The sequence below is a fragment of the Mastacembelus armatus genome, chromosome 19 (genome assembly GCF_900324485.2).
Source record: "Mastacembelus armatus chromosome 19, fMasArm1.2, whole genome shotgun sequence".
In the NCBI taxonomy this organism is placed as follows: Eukaryota; Metazoa; Chordata; class Actinopteri; order Synbranchiformes; family Mastacembelidae; genus Mastacembelus; species Mastacembelus armatus.
The window spans coordinates 3,032,307-3,059,213 of NC_046651.1; the positions used below are offsets into that span (position 1 = coordinate 3,032,307).

Below are 26,907 nucleotides of genomic sequence, written 5' to 3' on the forward strand. Positions count from 1 at the left end.
TGTGAACCAAATAGCTTTATTAATTAAATCATTAGTGGTTGAGCAATGAAATATTGTATAGGAATCAGTTAATGACAAAACAAAAGCAAGAAAACAAAAGTGTGAACTACATTTTATGTTCCGTTGATATAGCTCCCACTGCAGCTTCATATTGTTACTTCTTTGACAGACATGGCATTGTTAATGCACTTTTAGCAACTGTGCCTTAAACTACTATGTGTCTAGCCCAACTTTGCATCAGAAATGCGGAACTATTTTAATCTTGGATACAGAGAGTGCCAGTTCCACAGTCAGTTGTAATGTGGGAACTGTGCAAACATCAAAATTATTTGGCCTAAGAAGAGCCATTCTAAATGCAAAAGAAGCACAGACAGCAAGATGCTCTCTGGTGAATAAAAACAAAATGCATTATGATCTACAGTGGCAGTGATTCACATTATACAAAGCATTAACACAATTAACACTGTGATGTGTCTGTGCCAGAAACTATACTTTAACAATACAAAAGCTATTGCAATGTGGTAGACTTTCACATCTGAAAAACTCTATGCTCTGTTACTTTGGATTCACAGATTTATCTTGTATCTGCTGACCTCTCCCAAAGTGTACACCCCTTCAGACCAAATTATGCCAAGATAGGCTGCAGTCTGCTCTATCCTTACCAGGATTACTTTGGAAAATGCAAATGTGAATGAAAACTTATCTTGAATATGCTAGAAGAAATGTAATTAAAGCAGCACAGTAAGAATCAAATCTTGAATTCATTCTTGCAAGGCACTCATAAATTCCACCAGTGGTGGTGAAGATATAAAACACATTTATACATCTTGTTACAAACAAATAAATGTCGACAAGAAAGGAACCCTAGGTGAAAATATATAAATGAACAGAGTTCCCAAGAACAGCTGGGAACTCTGATAAAACGCATCTTTAATCTATAGCACAGAAAATTATAATGAGATGACTGACACTAGGGGTCAGTGGCAGACTGCAGCAATAACAAGCTAAATAGACCACTCCCTAGAGTACATTGTTGCCAAGAATCTCCACTGGTTAGGTTTGTAAGTTTTACTGAAATCATTGGTCCTCATCTTGGTATATTTATGACATGCACCTTTAAATAACACTTTTTTAAAACACAAATTTTTGGTAGTAAAAAATCTACCTGAATTCTATTGGTGAAGGAAATGTAATGGACCAAAGATTGTGCTGTCTCTACTTGATATTTTAATGACCTTCATTTTCAATGCCACTTTTTTGGGAACACTGACAGTAAGATTATTCCATGGAACAGGGTGTGCTGAAAACACGATTCGGCTACATTCTGTCACTAATTGAAAAGAGATGACATAAGCTTAGTGTTATATAGACATACAAAATCATACACAAATATTTGAGCTAATCAAAACAAATTACAAAATCATTGTGCTTCTAAATAATTGGTAAATTAAGCTGAGTAAGGTAACACTTCAGTATTCAAACAACTGAGCAACAAAAGGGGTGCAAAGAATAGTTTTGTATGTGCAATATATATTTCTAAAGCACAAGACATTTCTGAATAAGCATGAATATGCGCTCAGTGTATTAATGAACAGTTTGGGCATTGGGAAACTGCAGCCCAACAGTCCATAAGGTAATTTTTTCCTTTATTTTCAAATACAAATGAAATTCAGTGGAACGGGGATGAGTTATTTCTATAACTTCATTCCACTAGTTGTGAGTAGTTGGTGTAGTGCACTGATTTTATAAAAAGCATCACGTAATGAAACACCAACTAATCAAACTTTCTTACAAGAGGAATGATGTGTTGTCTCCTTACGGGCTTTGATCATGGCAGTTCTGCTATTACCTTCCCCAGTCCCAACCACAACAAACAAAAATGTTTTTTGTTTCCTCCCCCCATTATCTCTAATTTTAATGATCATCTATACAATTCAAATGCAAATGGTCTCTAAACAGCCTTTGAAGTGCTTTTGCAATTTTGGAAAGATTTCCATTAAGCCCTTTAAATCATAGCTTTAAGCTATCTAAGTGGTATTTTTTTTATAACCTTGGACTTATTTTTCTATTAATAGCCATCATTCCTATTGGTAATGACACGGTCTTGACCAAATTAACTGCTGAAATATGGAAATGTGGTGACCCATTGATAAGTTACCTACCAACCTCAAGTTCCTTCCTCTCTCTGTGCAATATGTACAGTTTTTTGAAATAGGAATACTACCTGGTCAAAGCGTTGATCTTTTGTAATTTGTGATCATTTAAAGGCATAACAACAAATTATAAACACAACACTGAAACAAGAATGTGTTAGCCTAAAGTTTACACATCAAGTAGACATGGAATAATGTCATTTATTTGCAGCTGCAGTTGTGTTCAACTACAAATTTAAGTCCAACATTCTCCTTTAGCTCTGTTTTGGACTCCACCAACTCTTAATAACTGGCAGTTTACCTACTAAAAGCCTGACTTTCTTTGCCAGCTAGGTTCAAATTTTTCTGTCATTTGTTTATGTTGGACAGTGTTTCTGGGCTTTTTGATTGAAAACAGCTGCCTGTTGCTTCTGGAAACAAAGTAGATGAGAGTTGTAAGACTGAATTTAAACAATAAAATTGTGGGCCAAAAGGCTGGTTTGTAAACAAGCTACAAGTCACCTGACTGTAAATACGTCTGACAAGTAACTCGACAATCAACACAATAAGCAGTCACACAATCAGACAGGATGGGCACAAACTGACAGGTCAGCAGAATTTATGTGGAAGAGAAAAAGAAAACACTACCAACCTCCTGGTAGTAATTTTGACCTAGAATATTTACCATTGTTGTGTTTGTACACCAGTGCAATGCAGGACAATTACTGGGTGTATGTTGGATACACCCTTTCAGTTTGCCTCCAAGTAAAGTGATTTGGATAATCTGCAGATCCACCTGTCTGATTGCCTGACTAACCAGTGAAATTTATAGCAATGTTGCCATGTCCCCAGATTTTAACCATTACAAGTTATAATTAATAGGAATAAAGGCCAAAATAATTAAAATAAGACCAGAATGATAATAAGCCATAATTGTTTTGGAATATTCTTAATCAATAGAATTCATTCTGTTTTGAAAACACCTCAGGGTTGGTTAGGGTAATGACAAATTCCTCATTCGCTATCTAATCACTATCTTCGTTCTCCTGCATGACATCATGGCTGTCCTCTTCTTCATCCTCCTCAGCCTCCTCCTCATCACCTCCTCCATTCATCATTTCCATCTCAACCTCCACTGCACCCTCCTCAACTACCCCATCCACCCCATCAACGGGCTCAGGATCCTGGGACACTTCCACCATCTCTGTGCCTTGGACCACCTCAACAGCACCCTCTCGGATTTTCTTGACATGAAAGGTGAAGGGAGGCACTTTGTACACAGCAGTCTTGGACCGAGCATAGACAACATGGTCTGGTGTGAAGGCCTTCTTCATCTTGTCACGAGATGTCTGGATCTTCTGCTTACGCTCAGGATTGACACTCATGCGTGTTCCGAGTTTTCCCATCTTCTTCTCAATGTTGTGACGTGTCTTCTCCAGGTTTTCCTTCGTCTTCTGCTTGGTCCTCTCTAAATTCTCCCTGGTTTTCTGCCTTGTCTTTTCCAGATTCTCTTTCGTCTTCTGTTTTGTCTTCTCCAGGTTCTCTTTGGTTTTCTGTCTGGTTTTCTCCAGGTTCTCTTTGGTCTTTGCCCTGGTCTTATCCATCTTCTCCTTTGAAAAGACTGTCTTCAGGTTTTGTACACGCTGCAGGCTACTCCGCTTGATGCGCTCAGCACGAGACTCCTCAATAGTCTCCTCAATTTCCACCCCCTCTTCATCTGATGAGAGGTCTACATGGGGTTTGTCTGCCTTTTCTCCTTCTCCTTCTTCTCCTGCTTCTTCCACAGCTTCCTTAAGCTCTAGCAGGCTGCCTCCTCTGCTTCCTGACACAGTCTCAGAAACCTTCATGGATTTAGAGATGCTGAGTTTTGAGGGAACCTTCACTTCATCCTGTGGAGGAGAGAACAAAAGGACTGTTAATACATGTTAGATGTGATGGGGAAAAGTTTGTCTTTGTGGTTCAGGTTAGCCAATGAAAACACATGCTAACAAAGAGTCATTTATTTTCTAAGCCATAAAAGGTAGAAATATAGTATAAAATGTTAGTTTTTAACTTCAACAGTCAACACCTTTGTCAGTAATGCTCATATTATGTGTTCAGTTGATTAACTTGTAGAATTGATATATTTCATGGCTTTTTGATTTTGTCTGAGTGCTAACAAATATATAGTAGTAGAGTATATCAACAGACCTTACATATTCAGCAGTTACAGAGAACAGTTATTACCTGAAGCTTTGTGTCCACAAGGCAAATGTAAGCAAGTATATAGGCAACATTCTTTTTGCTCTGGTTTAGTGCCCACCACCTCCAAAGGATAATACAACTTTATCTGCTACATGCTCCATTATGTTCATTGCTAAATACTTTTTTCATTCAAAATAGCTGTATGCCACTGCTGAAAGAAAGGTTTGCATCAAAACAGTATCCTCTCTCATCGACAAACACACAAAAACAAAAATGTGATATACTTCTCACCCTGTGTAAAAACATGAACGACTGAGAACACTGTAGAGCTGCACAGTCAGTTAGTTCTCTCTAGGTTGGTCATTATGAGTAAAAATTTTAAAAGGTGCAGTGTATAAATGTTATGTGGTGGGTGTGACGGAGAAGGAGAAGGCACAGGATCCAAGTGCAGGACAGTTCTTTTATTTAAATAACAAGTCTTTAAGGAAATCAACTAAAAACATCTCGAACCAAGAGAAGACAGTTGCAGCTGGCTGAGCAGCTGGCAGCTGGGATCCACGGGACAGGTGTCTGGACCGAAGGATGTCCACCAGTGTGGAGGCAGGTAACGCAAGCAATCTGCGGAACGGCTCCCGGTTGGGTAGTGCAGAACTCTGGCTGGAGAGCGGCGCTGGACCCTGGCTGGGCGTCAGGCCAGGGCAATGAAGATACTTGGTCATCAGGCCAGGGTGACAGAGACTCAGGGGAGATGCTGCCATCGGCGCACTGAGGTTCTGGAAGCAGGGCTGGGGCCTCAGCAGGGACGCTGTCGTCAGCGCACTGAGGTTCTGGAAGCTAGCTGCTCTTCCGGCTGTGGCAGCTCAGGAGGCTCACAAGCAGGCTGGAGACTCAGGCAGGCTGGTTGGAGACTCAGGCAGGCAGGCTGGAATCTCTGGCACAGGCGCTGGAGTCTGGTGTGGACACTGGAATAACTGGCGTGGACCGCGGAGACCTTGTCAGTGGCAGGGGAGGAGCAATAGGCGAATCAGTGTCAACCCTGGAGAGCCGACAGCGGGGAGTGGAGAGCCGGCAATGAGGACTAGGGGGCTGGCGTCGGGGAAAAAGGCTCTGGCGGCTCTGGCGGGCAAGCTGGCACACTCGGAATCTGGCGGCAAGCACTCATGAGCCAGCGTCAGGGCTAGCAGCAGTGGCTGGAGCTAGACTAGGCACTTCTGCCTAGTCTCGGGGAAGGGAAAAAAAACACTTCCTCAGCGAGGAAAAGAGGTTAGCCAGTGAATCTGCCCGTTTCTTGGATGCGTAGCTTGGGGGGTGGCGAAGCACCCACTCCTGCAAGGTGCATGCAGCGAGCGCCTCCGAGTACTCATTGGAGGCTTGGAAGACGATCTGAAAAGTACAGAGAGACCCCCAAGAGGAACCTCTCCTCACATGCCCTCCAATCGTTGTCCTCTGGGTCCTTGTATGGTGGGAGCATTCTGTTACGTGGTGGGTGTGATGGAGAAGGAGAAGGAGAAGGCACAGGACCCAAGTGCAGGACAGTTCTTTAAGGAAATCAACTAAAAGCGTCTCGAACCGAGAGAAGACCGTAGCAGCCTTTGAAGAGGGTTAGCAGCTGGTGACTGGGATTCACGGGAGGAGTGTCCCGACTGAAAGATGTCCGCCAGGGTGGAGGCAGGTAACGCTGGGCAGCTGGCCGCAGCAATCTGCGGAACAGTGTTCCACGTGAGGTGGCGGTTGGCAGGTAAGAGGCAGTCACTCACAAAAGGAAGCAGCTGAGGTAAGGCATCGCACTGTCCACATTACATCAATAAAAATGCTCCCATGGCGAACAAAGGAACTGGCGGGTCTATATATACCTGAACAGCTCAGGCTCCACAGGTAACAGAACTAACAACATAAAGCTGCCGGGGACCCATGCAGGGAAAACAGGAACCCAATAAAAAATAAGGGTTCCCAGCAGGAAGTCCCAAAGAGATCATGACAGTAAAATGTGAAAGATTTAGCAGATTCTAGTGGTGAGATTAAAGAATGCAACCCTCTGAATCAGGGTCTGGTTACTTAGTTTAAGAATTTGAATCAGTAGTCTTCTTTCAATGGGGAATTAATGGAATGAATGGAATTTATAGTCTATTTGCGCATTTTCCAGTTGTCTTTCTGCGTGCACAGGTATACGCAGGCTAGCTGAGATAAGGGGCATCACTCAGCAGCCAGGGTTCACTACTACAAGACCCAGTGATATGTGTAGGATTTCATTTAGTTCATTTATGTCTTACCAGAAGGAGGACATAGTGAAAAATGTAACTGTCTCAGAGGAATGAATCAAAACATGGAAATAACTTAGAGGGAGTTTTCCATCTGTAAAAACTGTTGAAATGTTATGCAACACAACCACAGTCTTGGTGCAAACCTGCAAAATTCAGTATGTATATTACAGACTGCATACAAACAAAGCAGTACATACTGGCTGTATATAGAGAAGAGAGAGGAGTGCTCTATGTTCCAGTCAGAATCAGGATGACTTGGATCAAGGTCATCAGTCCTTTAGTTTGTGACAACCCAAATACAACCCAAATACTGAAAGTATATTGAGAATGTTTATTATGCATCTGGTTAGCAATAAGAGTTTGCAATTACAGTATACTACAGTACAGTACAGTATATTGGAGCAATGATTGTTGTAGGCTCAAGGTCCATTAGTTTGGTTTTGGACAAAAATATCTCATTTTTTACACCTAATGTACAGGGTGTCCTGTAACAAGTAACTATGCAGTAACACTACCTGTCCCTGGCATACATTAATAAAGCACTGCACCAATTCTCTCAGCACTAATTTAAACTCTCCTGCTTCCATCATCTAGTCTTCAGTTCCCCTGGCCCTCCTATCTCCTCCACGCCTTTTTCTCACCGCTCCCTGCTTGCATTCCAGAAGAACAAGCTTTTCTTTTCCTTTCTCTCTTGTGACCCCTTAACTTTGTAAATATAGTGCTCCAACTTGTTAATGGACCAATGAGAAGGAGGGGTATTTATTGAGGAGTGGGGGTGTTCATTTTTTCCATTATGGCAAATCCTCATCCAATTAGGCTCCTGAATGTCTGCATGAGGGTGAGTACTTCTCGTGAGCATTGTCTTTTCCTATCCCTCTACATTGCCTTTATGTTCAAAACAGGAACACAGCAGAGCCTGAACAAAAGACCACAGGGGACAGGGGAGGGTGGTAAGGTGTGGAAAAGGGAGCTACCTTTCTGCTGTCGTATGAATCAAGTAATAGCACAAGTGAGCCGATGTTTTAAAGTCTTGGAAAACCATCTGCTCAGCAGGAAGATAATAGCATCAAAGTATTGGCTGCAAGGTGGAGGTATGAGAGCTGACGGTGTGTGAAAGGGTGCCTTGTATCTATTGTGTTCAGTGTGATGGTGGTTTTATAAAGGTATTGTACTCTAGTCTCTTGGGTAAACTTGACCTTGAACGAGGGATCTTGGTCAGAACAGCTGTGTTGACAGGCAGGGGTGCTGGAAAATACATGCCTTGCTCAAATTCAGTACATCTTGTTTTGATATCAGACAATGCAGTTGGTGTTGTAAATCACTTAAGCAACATGTGGTGCGCTCACAGTTTGTCACATGACATCATGCTTCCATTTGGCTTTTTGCAGTCAAGAATTTGGAGTTTCCCCCTGTATCTAAAATGAACAGTTTAATATTTATTCACTTTATAGCAAGAGAATGAGACGTAGTATTTTATATGTAAAACTGACATTTTGTCCTGGGAGTAGTAGTTGAAAAATGTGCTTTGAAACAGGGTCATCCTCGCCAGATGATTAAGATATTCAGTAAAAGTGATGTCGGTCTACTTGTAAGACATATGTAGTATTATGTACAAATAGACAATATCAACCTGATTGTGTTCAAAGACCAAAGTTCAGGAAAAGCCCCAAATATTAGCTTTAATTTTAAAAGCCAAACCTATAGCAATCTCTGGGGTAGTAGACAAGGTATCTTGCTCTGGGTCAAACAGACAACTCAACCAACTGACGAATGCCACATTTCCATCCTATTGTTGAGAAAGTGACGCTTTTAAAATCTGTTGTTGCTAAACTGTTATCTGAGATATCTTCCCACGCCTGGGAAGACCCAATCTGTCAGGTAAGAGTGATGGAGGTCACAGGCTAAAATGTTTGCTTAAGAGAAATTCAACTAAAGAAAAAGGGAAATCTGGGCTGTGTGCGTGTGTGTGTCCAAAGTACATGGAAAGAATGTATGAGGCCGTTTAGGCATTCACCTTCGTGTGTTGACTTCCTGACCCTTCTAATTTAATGGGACATTGTTCTCTGTGAGGCTGTTTTACCAAAGACAGGAAGGTGCACTCAGAGCCATGGAAAATAGACGGATGAGCTATGTAATGGTTCTGTGAGTAAGAGTGTGTGTCTGGTTGTCTAGACAATGCAGTGAGACAACATTTTACCCTTAGGCCTTGCAAAACATGCACAAGAAGATCATTTTCATATCTGGTTTGCACTTCAATTACAAAATAATAGTCGTGAGGGACGTTAGTTGCAAAACACACTGAACCACAATGTGTGTATGTGTGTGAGCTGATGTTACTCATTTTGTGGGAACATAAATCTACACAGTCACATCTTGGGGACTTGATGTCCTTATGGGCACAAAAAGTAAGTCACTGAATTTTAAAGTAATGGTTTTGTTAAAGGTTAGTGTAAAGTTAGGGTTAGGTTTAAATTAAGGTTAAGGTAACGGCTAGGTTAAGGTTAAAATGGGGTTAGGTTTAGCTTAAGGTTTAGATTGGGGTTGAAACTTGGTTGAAGTAGTGATCATGGTTAAAGTAAACGTAAGCCAGGAAATTTATTCTAATGCCCCCTAGGGTGATGGAAACTGGCCTGTCTGTCTTTGTGTGTGTGTGTGTGTGTGTGTGTGTGTGTGTGTGTGTGTGTGTGCGTGTGTGTGAGAGAGAGAGTCACTGTCCTAAAGCAATGGGAGTAGTCTCATGATTAGTTTCATCATAATATGGGCCTGTTTGCTTTTTATCTCTCCTTGTTATGCCCTCACTTTGTGTGTGTGTTCACAGTGTAATGGACTTCTGCAATCACCACTGCTTTCTCAACACAGGCATGCACTCCATTTGTGATACATGACTGGTGGAAAAGTCATTAATCTTAGAGGCATTTACAGTATATTTTGTATTGGCTCTGTCCCTTTAACAACCAACCAACCACTATGTATGCATGCACTACTGCATTAATAATCAAACATTAATACTAATGTTAAAACAAATAATAATCGCTTTTGTATAACACTTTATGAGTAGACTGTTAATGCTGCTAATATACAGCAGACATTATCTTCTAGGATGTAACCTTACGTGACATCTGTATTATCAGAGGAAACTGTATGTGTAGTATCACCCTTTTACAATATGTTGTTCTGGGGTTTGCGTTTTTATCCCGTTTTCCCTTTTTTCCTTTTCCCCTTTCCTATCTACTTCATATAGGCTTGCCGATGGGCATGGTTAGAGCGGCTGATGAGGCACAGCTGCACCTGATCAGCAATCAGCTGCTCTATGTAAGCCAGATTTTTGCTTATAAGTCCTTATAAGAAGATTTATTTATGCATCACCCTGCTCGAGTGAATGCTACGTGGAAATTCAGCGTGGTCTCTGCCTTATGTTCCGACTTAGAGTTAGACTCTAAAGTGTTAGTGTTAGTTTGTATGATTGCTGCTCTGTTTTCACCGTGTGTGAAAATAAACCTTTACCATTTATCATATGGATACTGCTGCTATCTTTTCACAGCATCAACCACATTGGACCCCACAGAGACTGAATGAATTTGTCAGTCCATCTCAGCCCAAGGTGCATTAAGGACTGTGAAACTTTAGAACGTTTAATTTTACTAGCCACCCATTTAGATAATCAGGTCTGGGGGAGACTTAGGGAGAAGCGGGGCCAGACATAGAGGGTTCCATTGCGGGTGAAGCCTAAACACACTCCTGTTCTCAGGAAGGATCCTCCCATGCCCTAAGGCTCCAGAAAAGGAACCTATGCAACTAGAAAGTACCAGAATTCGGCCCGGACAATGGTGTCGTCAGATAAAAGAAAGCAGGTGTCTCTACTGTGGCAAGCAGGGACATTTTAGAAGACAATGCCCTACTCAGCCAAAAGGGCAGACTCACTAGTCTCTGAGGCAGGACTGGTGACTTGAACTGCTTCTGACCCCTCCAGCAGTAAATGAGGGGAACTTTCAAGGACTGTTTATTTTGCTAAAAACTGTTGAAGTGACTGTCTTAGTGGACTCAGGAGCAGATGATAATTTTGTTGACTGGGCTTTTGTGAAAAGACATGCAATTCCGTTGGAAGAATTGCCAATAAAGAAGTCACAGTTCTTGATGGTAGACTGTTAGATGACGCACCTAACAGTCTACCAACTCAACTCTTAGTCTCCAGTAACCATCGTGAACTAATTTCTCCTTTTGTTCTAGACATCCCATCTTTTTGCAAGAGGTTTTTAGCAAGGACAAGGCTCAGGCTTTGCCTTCACATAGACTGTACAACTGTGAAATTAATTTGCGTCCTGGTCTGCCTCTACCCAGCAGCTGTGTCTACAGCCTTTCACAGCCTAAAGGGGAAGAAATGGAGAAATTACATCTGAGTCCATTGCTTCTGGAATTAGCTGAAGTGAAATCTCTTCAACTGTAGGAGCAGGATTTTTCTTTCTTGAAAAGACGGAGCTTTAAGACGATGTAGAGACTTTAGAGGACTTAATGAAATAACAATAAAAAGTCTCCCTAACCCCTTCTTGATTCAGCGCAATGCTTACCAGTTGGTCCAAATCAAAGAAGGGGACAAGTGGAAAATGGGTATTAACGTACCATTGGGACACTCAACTTGAGTATTTAGTCATGCCATTTGGATTGTGTAATGCGCCAGCTGTTTTTCAAACACTGATCAATGATGTGGTATGTGATATGTTGAATTAGTTTGTAGTTGGATATCTGGATGACATTTTGGTTTTCTCCTGCACTCTGAAGGAGCACATACATGTCAAGTTGGTCTTGTGAAGGCTCCCCAAGAGAAGGCTATATATGAAGCCCAAAAAGTGCAAGTTTCCCATGTCCTCAGTAAGCTTAAGGTTTGTAGTGGTCAATTGAAAGCCAATCCTGTGAAGATCCAGGCAGTGGTCAAGTGGCCTTCTCCCACATCAAGAAAGCAACTACAATAGTTTTTATGGTTTGCTAACTTTTTCCGCAGGTTTATCTGTAACTTTAGTACAATTGCCTCACCACTGACCCATCTCACTTCTACCAAGGTTCCCTTTGGTCACCAGAAGCAGAAAGTACTTTCACAAAACAGCTGTTCAACTCTGCACCTGTTCTGTTACCCCAAACCCTCTCTCCTGGTCCAGGTGGAGGTGGATGCCTCGGACTCTGGGATTGACGTGTGCTGTTGCAGCGATCTCAAGAGGACAAAAACTTCAGCCCCGCTGCTTTTTCTCTCGATGGTTAATGCTGGCTGTAAGAAATTACGTCAGTAACGGAGATGTTGGCAATTGTAATGGCATTACAGAAATGGAGACACCATCTAGAGGGTGCTCTCTGTCCATTTGTAATCTGGACTGAAAAATGTGTCTTACCTTTGCTCTGCATGAAGGTTAAATTCTCGCTAGGCACAGTGGGTGCTATTCTTGGGTCGATTGAACTTCACCACACCACATGTGCTCTCCCAGCTGTATGAGGACCTGGAGGAGACTATAGACCATCAGCAGAAGCTGTTTGTGCACCCTCAGCTTCATTCAGAGGTACTGCAGTGTGGTCACAATTCTAAGTTGGCGAGCCATCCAGGGGTTTGATGGACTGTCCTGTTCCTACCAAACTCCCTTCTGCCTTAGAGACCGCAGACCTTCTCGTTAATCTTGTTTTCAGACTGCACAGAATCCCCAAGGACATTGTATCTGACAGAGGCTCACAGTTTTCTTTGCAGGTGTATTCTGCAAAGCAGTGGGAGCCTTGGTAACTTTAACGTCAGGGTACCATCTGCAGTCAAATGACAGAGTGGGTCAACCAGAACCTAGAAACCACCCTCAGATGTGTGACTAACTGCCATCCTGCTACTTGGGCCAAGTTTCTCATCTGGATAGAGCATGCCCACAACTCCAGGTCAGCTCTGCCATGGCATGTCTCCCTTAATAGTTGCTACGGCTACCAGCCTCCTATTTGTTATGTCGGTGCAAGACCATCTGCGTCAAGTCCATTGGGTTTGGCAAAAAGCACACAGAGCTTCTTCTTGCACTGCTACCTGTAGCTCACTGACTGACATCGGAAAGCCGCACCTGAGTAGGGCTCTGTTTTTGGTTTAGCACAGGAGATCTCTCAATTTAAGTTGAAAATGATAAATTGGCACCTAGGTTTGTTGGTCCTTACATGATTGAGCACATTATTAATTATTATTGTGGTTAGAGCAGCTGATGAGATGCAGCTGCACCAGTTCTATATAAGCCACAGGATTTCCGCTTACAAGCCCTCAGAAGATTCATTCATGCATCATCCAGCTCGAGCGAATGCTACATGGAAATTCAGCAGTGCTTCTCCCTTATGTTCAGACTTAGTGTTACATTCTAAGTATGTTAGTTTGTATGATTATTGCTTTGTTTTCACCATGTGTGAAAATAAACCTACTGAGTTTGGAGTGTCTCTGCATATGGGCCCTGCCACTAAATCCTCACATTGTCAGAATTCTGGGGGTTTGTTTTGTTCTTCCCAGCTTCCTTCTTTTACCCTTTTTCTCTTTTCTCCCTAGCTACTTCCAGAGGCTTGCCGAGGGGCGTCGCCAAAGTGGCTGATGAGACACAACCGTCCAGAGATGCTTCAGTTCCTGGTTCACTGGAGAGGTTACTTTCCTGAATTGTCCTGGACTTATTAGAGAAGTTGCCCTCTGACACGGCTGAGACATAAGAGGCTGACTTTCAGATTTGGGGTGGTCGACCTTGCCTCTAGTTTTGTTCTTTAGGAGTGTTTTTCTGTTTGAGCCATCAAGAGACAGCCCACCCAGGTAGGTGCTACTGTCAGGATTCTGGGGGTTTGTCTTTTGTTTTTCCCTGCTTTTGTTACTTTCTTCAGACTAGTTGAGTCTAAGTGTATAGGATTAGTTCCCTACCTTATTGTTACCTTAATCTATGTGTGTAAATAAATTAGCATTTATTTAAACCACAACTTCTGAAAGTCGCCTCTGCATTCGGGTCCAACCTCCAACCGTGATACACATGCCTACAATTGAGATCCACAAGAAATTTTTTTTTTCAGTTGTAATGTGGTACCATGTCACTTAATAAATTAACCAGTGTTTTTTTTATATTAGTGGTATTATAAATGCACTTTTTGCACTCAAAGTGCTTTACATTATTTGCCCATTCACTCATACACTGATGGAACAAGCATCAGAAGCAAATTTGGCTTCAGTGTTTTGCCCAAAGGCACTTCAAATTGAGGACTAGAGAAGCCAGGGTCAAACCACTGACCTTTGGTTCATAGATGACCTGTGCTACCTCCTGAGCTACAGCCACCCCAGGTAATCCTGGACCTGAGTTTGTTCAGATGAAGCTGGAACATTTTAAGAGCTTAGAATAGGATTAGTGTAAAACAGACAATATTTCTCAGGAGACATTTTAAAAAGTAGAAACTGTTACATAATGGTTTTAAAACAAACTTATTGTAAGTAAGTCGCAGAGAAACTATACAAAGATCAGATCTTTAGAATTTTTCTTACCTCTGGGCAGTTACCTCAACCAACTTTGTGCCAACTGTGTGCAGACACTCCATGACTCAAAAGTGTGTTGTTGTTTTTTTTGCTTCTCCCTAAATCTATCATTGGTTAACTCATATCATTGGAATTACACTGTACTGTCTGATGACTGTTTTGCATAAAATGCACAAATGAAAAGCCATTCTGGAACCTTTACTGCCTTGACTACCAGTCAAAAACATTTAGTTGTACTTGTGTCTCCATAGTAACAGTGGTGAGCCTGCCTGGAACTATAATGTTTCCAGATGAAAGGAAAATTTCTTTCACTAGAAAACAGTCATGTCAGAGAGTTACTGCTGGAGGTATGTCCATCTGTTAATGTTTTGTGTGTGTGTGTGTGTGTGTGCCCACAAGCACTGTCTGAATTCAAGCATGTACATGTGTGTAATTGTGCTTATGTGTTTACTTGCATGAATAATTGTGTAAATTGCAGTGATGTAACTGGCGGGCACAAACATATGAATGTGTAGGAAGGTCTTTGTATGTTCAAATATGCACCTCTTTGACTGTGCTTGTCTTGTGCCCATGTGTGTATATACAGTTATGTGTGTCTGTGGGACACCATGGAAGCTTTCCACTCTCAGCCCACACTGCAACTACTCATCAGCCTGATTTAGTGAGAGAGAGGAATCCCGCTGTAACACACCCCTCTCTGTTTCTGTTTTCCTGTTTAAACTCAAACCACCAAAAGCAGACACACATCTGGCTTTTCCATAGCAGTAACCCCTAATGCGTGCGTGTGTGTGTACTGTACCTGTATGAGCAATACTGCACTGCACAACACACAAACAATTCAGGAAAATCCTCAAAATACAGAAAAAGATCAATTTTAGATGCAGGAAAGGGCATTATACTTTTTCTAGGATTCTGAGATTACACAACCAACTCACTTAGGAAAAGGAATTTGCCAAGTTGTCATATAATGTAGATTTTTCTTAAAAAGCCAAGGGCATTTCTTAAATGGACTTTATGTTGACATTACATTCTTAATAACTGTTTTAAAGATCTAGAAAAATCCAGTCACTTTTCTTATACACTTTATAGCTCATATTTTGTGGATTAGAGGCCCCACAAGACATGCACACACACAAAAAAAATGGATAGCACCTTCAGAAGATTCTAGTACACTTCCCAGTTTTAGACAAATTATCATTTCTTAAATGCAGCGCTTTATACAGGCTACATATATAACAAATTAAGTCTAGGTAAGTGCCACAGTTACAGTCAAGAGTATTTTGGACCAGGGGCAGAAGGGGGGTGTTTTTCTATAGCAGCACACAGTTGTAATAATTTTTATGCAGAATGAGTTGTAATGAGTTCAACTACAACAGAAGTTTTGTTTTTTTAGCATATTGAGTAAATCAAACCAGTAAATGGAATAGATACCACACCTGTCCCCAGTGGCTGCACTGGGTCAGGTTTAAACATACAGTACAAGAGAGAAACATCTGTATATAAGTCTATGAGTACATTTCTCATGTTAGTACTATGGGAAAGAGTGTGATGATCCCACAAAGCATAAAACTCTGGGGAGGGAGCTCTCTACTCTCCTCCTGTTTTCCACTCGTCTCCTTTAATCAGGGGCATGGGACCGTAGAGAGAGAGAGAGAGAGATTGCTATATAAAGTGATGGCATGCCACAGGTCCCTGAGGGGGGAGAGAGAGGGATGAGTCACTAGGTCTGTTGCTGCACTGAAGCACTGCAGCAGCCTTCTTTTTATTTCTTGTTCTTTTCTCTTACATTTGTCCCTTTCACTTCCTTCCACTTTTTCTTCACCCCTTCAACTATATCTTTGTTTCTTTCTAACTTCAGTTGTGCTCTTAAAGTCAGTTGTAAAATAATCAACTTAAATTCTTGGATCACTGAGGAATAAGACAAATCGGCATTCACAGCTCTATGGCAACAGAATAAATACTGTACCACATAATCACATTTGGTTCTGATTCAGTTAAACCTGGTCTATTCCTTGACCAATGGCATAAAGATAGACAGGGTGGTCACATTAGCACAGTATAGTTTATTTCAAAACTTGGAAAGAAATTAGTTTTGTGGAAACAAGTGAAATTATCTTATCCCACAAACTGCCACTGCATTTTATATTACCAAAATAAATCCATAGATGGAGCCATATATATCTTTAGAGTTTTTTAAAGACTCAAATACTGTTCCATAAAGTTTAGCTTTGAGCAGTGTACGTGGTGGCTGATACATATTTCCACCTGCATGCACTTGCTGCTGAGCAGTACTGCACACATGGACAAAATAGTTGGTACCCTTCCATTAAAGAAAGAATAACCCACAATGATCATTGAAATAACTTGAAACTGACAAAAGCAATAATAATTAGAAATGTACTAAAAATTAACTAATGCAAACCAGACATTGCTTTATTAACAGTTTCATCACAGCTATTCTTTTTTCTTCTGACCAGGGTGTGTCTTTTTGAAGTGTTATTTTATCTGATCAACATTTCATGAAAATATTTCCTTAGAGTCAGTGTAACATATTTCTTAGAGTATGCAGGCCATGGAGCTTCAAACCACAATAGTTTCTGTAAACATCTATTTTACTTAAACATAGGAGGTTTGTAAGGAAGCATACAAGAATCTGGCACAAATAAGGATTTTTTGAAGCGTTTCCAAGGCTGCAGACATGTGTATGTGAGGCAGCTCTGTGCTGTTTTCATTCTCACTTTTTCAGCTCTCACTGCAAGACACAGCTTGCCATTGTTGAGTATCACTGGAGGTTGTTTTTACGACATACTTTGGTTTGTGGACATTCTGATCATGTACTTTCATGTAGGAGCACAAAGAAACACACACACACACACTCACATACATGCACACACGCATTCCCATAAACACACTGTCCTTTGTAATGTGTTCACACAGAATCATAGCATTAACAATTCCTCCTGTGAGTGATGATATCCACATGGATACTATGAAGACAACTTCATGGCAATACACAACACAAGCACGTCATATAACATTTGAGTTTATGTTTTACATTTTGAAGTTCCAGGTACAACTTTAAACCAAATAAAGGGATCTAGTTATGATGGGATCAGCAGCTAAGGATTGGCAGCCCAGCCACCCTCCTCGGTGACCCTGTCTGAGTTTATGTACAGTTCCACACACTTGACTAACAGAGACCTGGACAGTATAGGATCACAGTAGTCGTTCCACTGACCACCCTGTCAAATAACAGTAGCCTAGGTTGCCGTTCATGAAGAGATTTATGGAGCTACAGATGAAGTGGCCTTTCTTCCACCTTCTGTGTCTGTTTCTGCTCTTTCCCATGTGTCCTCAGGGTTGAGCTCTGGCCCTCCTTTTTTAAGACTGGAATTCCAAAAAACAAACCACAGACCACTTTTATAGGGGTACAATGATTAATGTATTGCACTTCCTAATACTGCAGGAGAGACACTTAGTCTTTTTCTTAGACTTGAAAAGATTCTCCAGAAGCAAGTTATTTTAACTGTAGTCCTAATGATCCCAATAATGTGTAAAATAGGTGGCATGTTCCTTTGAGGCTTGTGATGTTGGGATCAGCAGAGGAAGTTATGTAACTGTAGCTTCCTGTGTTGTTGCTATTGTAAAGATGCAATGTTTGGTATGGTTGCGCCTGTACACAAACCAAAATCTCTCTGTATATATCATATCTGCCAACATGTACTACAACTTCTCTATAACCTGGGGACAAGTTGCAATAAAAACTCATTTCAATCACCAAAAACAAGTAAAGTTTTAAATGGAGGCTCATTTCTAACAGATGACACAGCACAGTACCTGAAGCCCTTGAAACAAGTCAACATTCGATATCCACAGTTTGTGATATTAAAGCTAGCAGTTCTGACATGGCAGGTACTGAAATCCATTCAGACAATAAAAGGAACTGAACACATTGCTTTGGATGGTTCATTGAGGAAAAATGCACCTCTAGCATCTGGACAAGTTGGATGTTTTGTGTTCACCAGTGGAACAAGTTATGGCAAGCAAGTCCAAAATGTTGCAGCTGAAAATGAAAATTCCACTTTGGTATGCAGAGCTAAAAACACTGACCACAAAGAACTCAGTGTAGAAGGCCATGGTGAACCTACTGTTAAGTCTCTCACAAGAAAAAATCTAGCCAGTCTTCCAAAAAGATTTGGCCCAAGAAATGGTGATACTGTAATAGACTTCCATGAGCACTGCATCAGTAAAAAGTTCTGTACTGAAGAATTTGTTTTCCAGTAACCACGACTTTAGTGTGGCCTTATGGCAGGAGTCCAGGCTTATGTACTTTGTAGTCTGCCTACATGTGTTTCATTACAGTGTCATTTGACTGTTGCTGGAGACAAACAGAGAAGAGAAGAGAGTACACGAATGACTACAAATAGAGCATCATTTGTTATGACTAAAAGTTCATCATCGACCTTAGTAGCACTTTGAGAAAACAATTCTTAACACAGACTCCACTTTCTTCTCAGGATTTTGCCTGTCCTAATAACAGTTATCATGTGACAACAGGATCATTTAAGATTTTACACCATTTGTTGGTGAAAACTAAGAGATGCTGCTGAAAGCTCTTGAAAAATAAGCGTTCCGAGTTAAGGATTATTTAGCCAACCAATTCCTTAATAATTGTTTGATTGCTAGTTATTAGAGGGTGAATCTTTGTTAAATCTACAGTTCCACAATAAACTTTAGAAATGTGTAGATCAAAATTTGATTCTGACGTTTGAAGAAGAGATCCTAACATTTAATATTCATTGTAGAACTAGATCCTATGTTGACTTATCACAGTGTTTATGTGGTTAGAGTTAATAACGTAGCCATGACAGGATTCAATGCTAGAGTCATATGACGGAGTGGATCATATGAGGAAACAGATTAATAACCACAATGTTTGACTATGAGTCATTCACATCTGATCATGTGGAAAAGCTTCTACTTAAAAAATATCTGGGGCGAGACAAGGCTCCAAAGATAATTTCCATATTGATGTCAAGTGAACAGCATTGAATCCAACTCATACAGAAAATCTAATTAGTTAATTAGATAATTAATCATTAGATTACTTCAATTAATTCCATTAAATGACTTATAATTAATACATTAATGTTTTGTTGTTAACATGATTCATGATTCTGCTTGCCTTTTGAATGCAATAATTAGTTGAATTAAGGTCCTTTAAACGTTATTTTAATTTTTCAAGCAAGGGGAAGGCAACCTATAAGGCAACATTTTATCCATATGCCAGGCATTTAAACTGAAAATTCTCTATACAGTATATATACTGTAAACAGCTCTTTGTGTTGGTTTGAGTGTTTTGTTCATATCAGGTGGTATCAACTAAATGCAGCTAACAAGGTCTACACCAGTTTTCTTTGAGCCAGCACCTGATGGCCAATAGGGGAACCGCAGCTTAGAATACATTTAGCATTCAACCATGGTTGGGAGGTGTCAACAATGCAAGTTCCTTGTAACAATACTGAAGGACTCGAGTAAGAGTATAGACATGTTAAACAGACATAATAGAACATAAGAATCAGGATGAAAAACCTATTATTGAAGACATAGCTGCATGTCACAAACAAGCTGATGTGGCCTAACTGTCAGTAGCAGTTGTCTGTACTCTTGCTTCAGATCTTTAAAACTAAACAGGAACACAATCTAGGCTCTTTCCTTTTCACAATCAGAGAAGTATGAGATAGTTGCTATTTTTAGATAGCTCTCCTCGTCTTTTTTTCTCTGACTCCACAAACCCTCTGTTACCTCCCTGCCTCCTCTATTGTCTCTCCCTCCTCCTCTCCCTCTCTTTTATCCTTCCTCTCCTTTTATCAACAAGTGCTTGTTGATGTGAGTAGTTTGATGGACATGCACGCCACTTATACATATTGTGCCAAAAGCAGTCCACCAAAAAGCCCTGCTCCCAGCTGAAACAATGTTAGACGTAAACTGGTCTGTAAACTGAGCTGGGAACATTTCTGACTCACATGGCCAAATATGGACCTGCATCAACCTGAGTGTGAAGAAATGGTTCACGCTTGCTGGGAGCCTGATCGCTTCTGATCGCTGTTGGTGAATATATACTTTACAGTGTTGCAGATCTGGCTTAAATCTTTCAAGGACAAAGCATTCAGAGTACCTCAGTTGTAAATCATTTGGATAAAACTGATCACATTTAAATAAGATGAAAGTGTGACAATGTACCGTTATAGTATACTGTATAAGGGAGGGAGCAGACATTTTGAGTGGTTGTGGAAAGTACAACATAGAAAAGAAGGCTGAGCAAAATCTGTTCTGACAGATTGTTTGAGAGATTTTGCTTCCACTGCCCAAGATCCTGATTCCTTTAAGGCCAGGGAAAGAGGAACAAAAGATTTACATTTATGCTTCAGGCAGATAAAAATTTTGCTCTAAGAATCAGTCATTTCAGAAAGAGGCCTAATCAGGAAAATGTAATCACTTGACAGCCAAGGTTTTCTGCTACTCAAGCTTGCTATCTGCATGTTTTCAAGCTCCTTGGTTCCTTAATTAACATTAATTAATTAACGTAGAAATTAACATTCATCCAAAATACCTATTTTTATTGGCTGCTGTCTCATAATTGACTGCAAATTATGCAGTGTTGTGGAGTGGTGTGTGGAGTAGCTTACAATGAGGCAGAGCAGATTCAAAACAGAACAGTGGGCTCTCCTGGTCTTCCTTGTTTAACTAAACAGTATTTGCATTTGGTCAGTGGTGCAAATATGTATGTTGAAGTTTATCACTGAATCAAGTTTGCCAAGGGGCTTGCTATAAATAGAGGTGACCTGACAGTCCAAATATTGCCAGTGTTAAATGCACTTGTAAAAAAAGCAGCTACACAACAAGTGCAACACAAGAATAAGAGTCATTCCCCTAGATCAAGAACAGCTTAAAGAGCTCATAACCTTACCATAGAACATTCTAATAACTAAAACATTCTGGTCTTTGAAAGAATTTTATTATATTTATGTATTTAAGTCATAAGGCATTTGGGATGGTATGTAGGGTGGGGTGGGGTTTGAGAAGGAGCAAATTATGATGATGGGTGGAGGAGCTGGGGGTGGGAGGAACACGGCTGTGACTGGTTCCACACAAGAAAGAAGAGGCAAGTGGAGGTTAGCATGAAGAGCTGGGGATGCCTGTGCTATGAATCAGCTGTCTAAATATGGCCCCTGCTCTTCATTGCAACACACCCATCCACTCCCTGTGCAAAGTGGATGAACATCTCCTCTTTTTCCAGTTTATCTTTCAACTCTCCCACATATGCTATTATTCCACCTTCATCACAGCAATGGTGGAATCTCCTTGGGCCAATCTATCGCATGCTAATACTACATCTACACAGCAAGAGTTTTTAAATTTATAAAACACTGCAGGAACTGTTCAACCTATAAGAACCCCTTCTGAGAAATGTAGGTGGATTGTGTTGCTAGTACAATCCTCTTGATGTCTGTAACTAAAGATGATACCTTTATCTATTTGCCAATTTGAATAGTTTGTTGGTTACCAAAATGAATTCTCAATGATTAAATGTGTAGATTTGTGCAAAAAGTGACTGTAGCACTTTAGGCAGAGGAACTTGTTGAAAACCAGCTACTTGCTAACTTTGCCTGTCCTCACTGTGGCTCTGCATATGTAGCGTTCATTTGGTGATGGATTTCTGCTGAAGCAAGGTGCCTGCTGCATTCCAAAATGGGACTGTTTAGAGCAGAACTGGAAACTGCAGAGTGGATGATAATTTTTAGTGGCTTTGACACTACACGTGAACCCTTTAATACTGTATTATTCTGGTCTATCGTTAATCAATTGTATATCATTAAAAGAGACTGATTAGTGCAGCTTTAATCAATATTTCCATCACTCAGTCTTGTTCCCTTGACTTCTTGACAAGCACTGTGGGGAGGAGTTGCCACTGTGGGGTAGGAGTTGCCACAATCCACAATGTGGATCCTGAGTGAATGCAATAAGCTCTGTTCTCTGGCAGCAGCATATGGTCTTAGCTGTCGAGGAACCGAACACAGATGTTAGGGAGTAGATTTCAGGCTTATTGGATGGCCAGGCTTAAAGAATCACACACACATGTACAGACACCAACACACCCGCACACAAAAACACTCTTCCAGAGAAGGACAGCTGTTTGTGCTAACAGCAAAACAGTCCTTTCCAACTGAGAGTGCTGACAGAATTGTCACTGCTCAGTTTCCACTTACACATCATACAGTAGCCTGGGCTGGTCTACATACCAGCAGCTTTATGGGAGTATTGTTTGCATTGTTTAACCCCAGGTAGTTTTGGCTTGAGTTTGATATTAGTTTTTGACTGATAGTGATGATTTGTGCAAATATATTGAAATATAAATGAAACTTACGTCCCATCAAAAAGTGTATATGATGGTAAGATTTCCATGCACTGTGTGGAATGAGGTCATCAACTCTTCCTTTTCCAGGATGTTTATATAAATATATACATATTAAAATTTATATACAATGTACAGTATATCGGGCAGCAGTTTGCAACCCGGCCTTTCTGTGTGGAGTTTGCATGTTCTCCCCGTGCTTGCGTAGGTTTACTCCGGGTACTACGGTTTCCTCCTACAGTCCAAAAACAAGCATGTTAGGTTGATTGGTGACTCTAAATTGCCCATTGCCCAAATTGTGTGATTGTGTGTCTATATGTGGCCCTGTGATGGACTGGTAACCTGTCCAGGGTGTACCCCTGCCTTCCACCCAAAAGAGAGTTGGGATAGACTCCACCAAACCCCCGTGACCCTGGTTAAGGAATAAGCAGGTATAGAAAATGGATGGATGGATGTACAGTATATCTATAATCTGTATGTATATCTCAAATCTGATGTTAAACATATTGTTTTTTGATAAGAAAACAAAAAGAGCCCTGAGTTCCACCAGTTTGTGTTGAAGACTGTCTGGGAATGACCAGCTGAAGACTCGTGTGTATATGGTCGCTAATAAAGGAGAGACGATACATTCTATGCTGCACTACAAGCACACGCTGCTGTAAGCTGCCCCTCAGTTACTGTGTGTTTCTTGCACGAGTTAAGTACCAGGGCAGTGGTTTTACTCCTTAAACGTCCTTAAAAATGGTAATTAAACAATTGGGACAAGGATATATACTAAGCAAAGCATTGTACAATGTAAAAATAGTTTGTCACTGCTCTGTTGGATAAACTTCGTAAAGGTTACAGTGTTTCTAAGTTACCTGACTAAGTCAGATAAAACAGTGTTACAGTTCACTGGGGATGTTGATGAAGTCTTTCTCAATCTACTGCTGATTATAAAATAATATGCCCTTCAAGGGCAGAGTAGCACAGATAATTGAAAACAGATCAACACATTGTGGTTTGTTTGTTTTTTAATGAAGAAAAATCTGACATTATGTCATAGCTGGCAACCATACACAAAGCCACTTTTTGAGTTAACAAGGGTGCCAGAGATAAGCATTTCAGAGGGAGTTTCTCTTGCCACTCTTAGCCAAGCAGTTGCCTAACATTATTAAATCCCAACCCTTTGTTCTTCACTGTGTAGTATTTCATGTACATTATATTGGAGTTTTGTAGCCTCCTGTTCCAAGACTTTATTATATACTAATTCAAATGTTGATTTATGATTCTTTCAGTCATTGAATTGTCTCAAATTATATGATGGAAATTACCATAGCTGTTTCTGCTTTGACTTCTTCCTTGCTCATCTGCACATGATTATATGTAAAATTTGGTATGCCAAGACAAGAAATCCAAGTATTTTGACTAAGTATTTTAGAAAAGCACTAACGCAAAGCAATTCACAGGCACATAGTTTGGTTTGCCTAAGATGAAGCCCTCATTTGACTTCTGACTAGCTCTTCGACAGTGGCTGAGAGAAACAGAGGGAGTGTGGTTAGTCCAAGCCATGATGAGTCAAGGGTGGAAACTCTGAATGTTCTCGCACCACTGTGCAAAAAGCTGCAAGCTATTACATATCACACTGAAGCCTCACAGGCTAAAAAAAGAAACAGGACTTCCCTCAAAGAAAGAAAACAAAATTCAAATGAAACATCTCCCCTTCAGAACCAATTCTCCACGTTAATCAGGACATGAAGCTTGCTTGTTTTATTTTCCATCTTTGTTTCAAAAAGGGGAAAAGCTAAAATGACTTTCTGAATGGATTCTCTATGACATGAGCAGGCAGCGAGCTTGGCTCACACATGAAGCCTTGTATTCTTTAGTCGAATGCGTATTGTGCTATAAAGGGAAGATATTTAGACACCACCTATAGTGGATACTCAGTACTGGATATAACAGTAGATTTGGGGTGGGGCAGGGGTGGTGTAGCAACATCTGGAATCCACAAAGATTACTGCTTCTGTATGCTGTCAGAACAAAATATGTGCACTGGCAGCAACCAGATTAAAAAAATACAGCTAAAACAAGTATTGATTTGTTAATCATAAAACCAGAAATTCTGAGTTGCTTGGAGCTTAAAGTTGGACTCATCTAGTTATATATCTATATACACTTTGATAACATTCTGATTATTTGCAAAACTGTATTCTGCCACTCAGGTTTGCAGTGCCTCCTCCTAGAAATTACACTTATTGTATACACTACTTGTATCATACTACCATTAGTTTTGCCAAATGCATATGTAAGAAATTATATTTTCTGCCTGATTATGATCATGAATGTTTTTATTCACCATGGAAATGAATACATTAATTGTATGTTGGTCAGGGTGGATGTCATACAAATCGTAAAGCTGTGCACAGTTTTATACTCCAAAACACTAATAGTGGGGTAATAGGTGGGGTTGGAACAAGATTAGGGAATACTTTTCATATGGGGTATATAAGCACTAAAGCAGCAGTACCTATTTGTGAATAATTATAAGCAGTAAGCATAGAGCAAAGTGGTTAAGAGAACATTTCAATTGTTACAATATCTGTCCATATTGACTGCTGCAGGTTCCGTTTAGCACTTGGCAGAAATACTTCGAGGTAACCTTTAACCACACCCTAAAATCCTCTGCACCTGATCAAGCTAAATAATATCTGTGGCAAACAAATATGTGTATTAAAGCACTATGAAATCATTTTTTCAGCAGGATTTTTTGAAAAGTGATGTGCTAGTGGGCCACACCCATCCCTAAACCAAAACGATGTCATGTATATACACAACTTTAATCTCAAACAGATAACCCACGCACTGATACATGCAATTATACACACAGACACTATCCTACCTGGTAGATCATGACTTTAAAGTTGCGTCTCTTGAGCAGCTCAGCCTCGTTATTCTCCAGCTTCTTGATCTGGCCTCCTTGTTTCTCCAGATTTGCCCTCACTGTCTTGACATTGACACTCACTTTGCGCACCTTCTCCATCATCTTATTAACACTGTTGGATGTGGTGCTGTGGCTCTTTGCTAGTTTGGTGAGCTCACCCTGGATGCTGGTTACTGAGCGCTCCATTTCCTGCTGCCTGGCCTCCAGCCCACTCTGGGTCTGCTGGATCTGGTCCACTGCCCCGATGATCTTGTCAAGCAAAGACAGAACCATAACCCCGTTACCCTGCTGGTCCAACTTTGCTGCCTCATCTTGGTCTTTGGCAGCATCTCCCTCAGTGCCCATGGTGGAAAGTTCTTTTTTGGCTGCAGCAAGGGCATCGTCTTCGTCATCTGAGGGTGGGAGGTTGACCTCGTCGTCTGAGATCTCAGTGAGGGTATGAGGTTCAAGCTGGGCACTTGAGGATTCCAGTGCTTCCATGGCTGCCATGTTGAAGGATTTGTAGGACAAAGTCAGCTATTCAACCTTTCTTCTAGATTTTTAGCTATCGCTTGCTTTTTACCTGCTTCTTCTTGTCTTCTTTTCCAAGCCTGTATTCTTTATCTGTATTACTAAAAACAAGTTTCTTTCTTCAGTATACAGGCACTTTACCTTTCTCCTTGTCTGTCCTGTCTAGTTCAAAACTGGAATCAGTCCTGCATGCAGGGAGAGCCAAGTAGTGCTGGATATTACCACACAAGCATTAGCATGTGAACACCATACCAGGCAGAGAAACCCTCCAGTAAAGCTACAGTCAGCAGGGGTTTTTCTCTCCAGACCATCCTTTTTTTCGCTAGACTCTTCCCCTCTCTTCAAACCCCTCCCTAATCTCCACCTACAGCTGCTGGGTTTGTCCCCTCCATGATTCAACAAACACACCCCCTTTGGTCAAGCCTTGTCCTAACAGCACGATTGGATAGTTAGAGCAGAGCTGTGCTTATATACAAGCTCAAGCTCCCACAGCAGTAGGAGAAATGCAGGATATGATCTGTTCCTTTTTCCACTACTTTCTCCCTTTCTATGCAGAACGCATCTGATACATTGGAGGCAGAGCAAGATTTATGATGGATTAAGCCAGAAAGGAAAAGGGCCCTTAGTAGGTCTCATGAAAAAGACATAATCAACCCTTCACTGGCATTACTAATTCATTCATTTGATTTTAGTGATAGGCATAGTGATACCTCATATCTAATTATTCACAAGGGTCTTATAAATAAAGCTAAGATCTTCTTACACATTGTCATAAAAAATAAAATTGATATGTAAACATCCACTCAAAAGCAGCACAAACCCATAAAAACTCATTTTAAAAATCACCACTAGAGCTGCATTTTAGACAGAGAAGACTTTTTATTTTCACTGTCTGAGTAGTACTTCTGCTGAGTAAACTGACCCTCAGATAGAAAATCGGTGGCCCTTTGCACAGGGCCAAATCAGGCAATACATGGGTTTTAAAA

The 26,907-nt window shown here is 40.8% G+C and overlaps 1 protein-coding gene and 1 long non-coding RNA gene across 2 annotated transcripts; one reads left to right on the top strand and one right to left on the bottom strand.

Moving 5' to 3' along the window:
* LOC113135174 (caveolae-associated protein 1-like) lies at window positions 1–26,219 on the bottom strand. The gene is made up of 2 exons (XM_026314889.2): window positions 25,370–26,219; window positions 1–4,021 (listed from the first exon to the last, which is right to left on the bottom strand). Exons 1-2 carry the CDS (start codon window positions 25,898–25,900, stop codon window positions 3,158–3,160), a joined length of 1,395 nt encoding a protein of 464 aa, XP_026170674.1. The 5' UTR covers window positions 25,901–26,219; the 3' UTR covers window positions 1–3,157.
* On the top strand, window positions 8,880–13,803 carry LOC113135175 (uncharacterized). The gene is made up of 3 exons (XR_003296138.2): window positions 8,880–8,982; window positions 9,819–9,889; window positions 13,119–13,803. It is a non-coding gene; the product is annotated as an uncharacterized LOC113135175 (long non-coding RNA).
* Window positions 26,220–26,907: the final 688 nt, after the last annotated feature.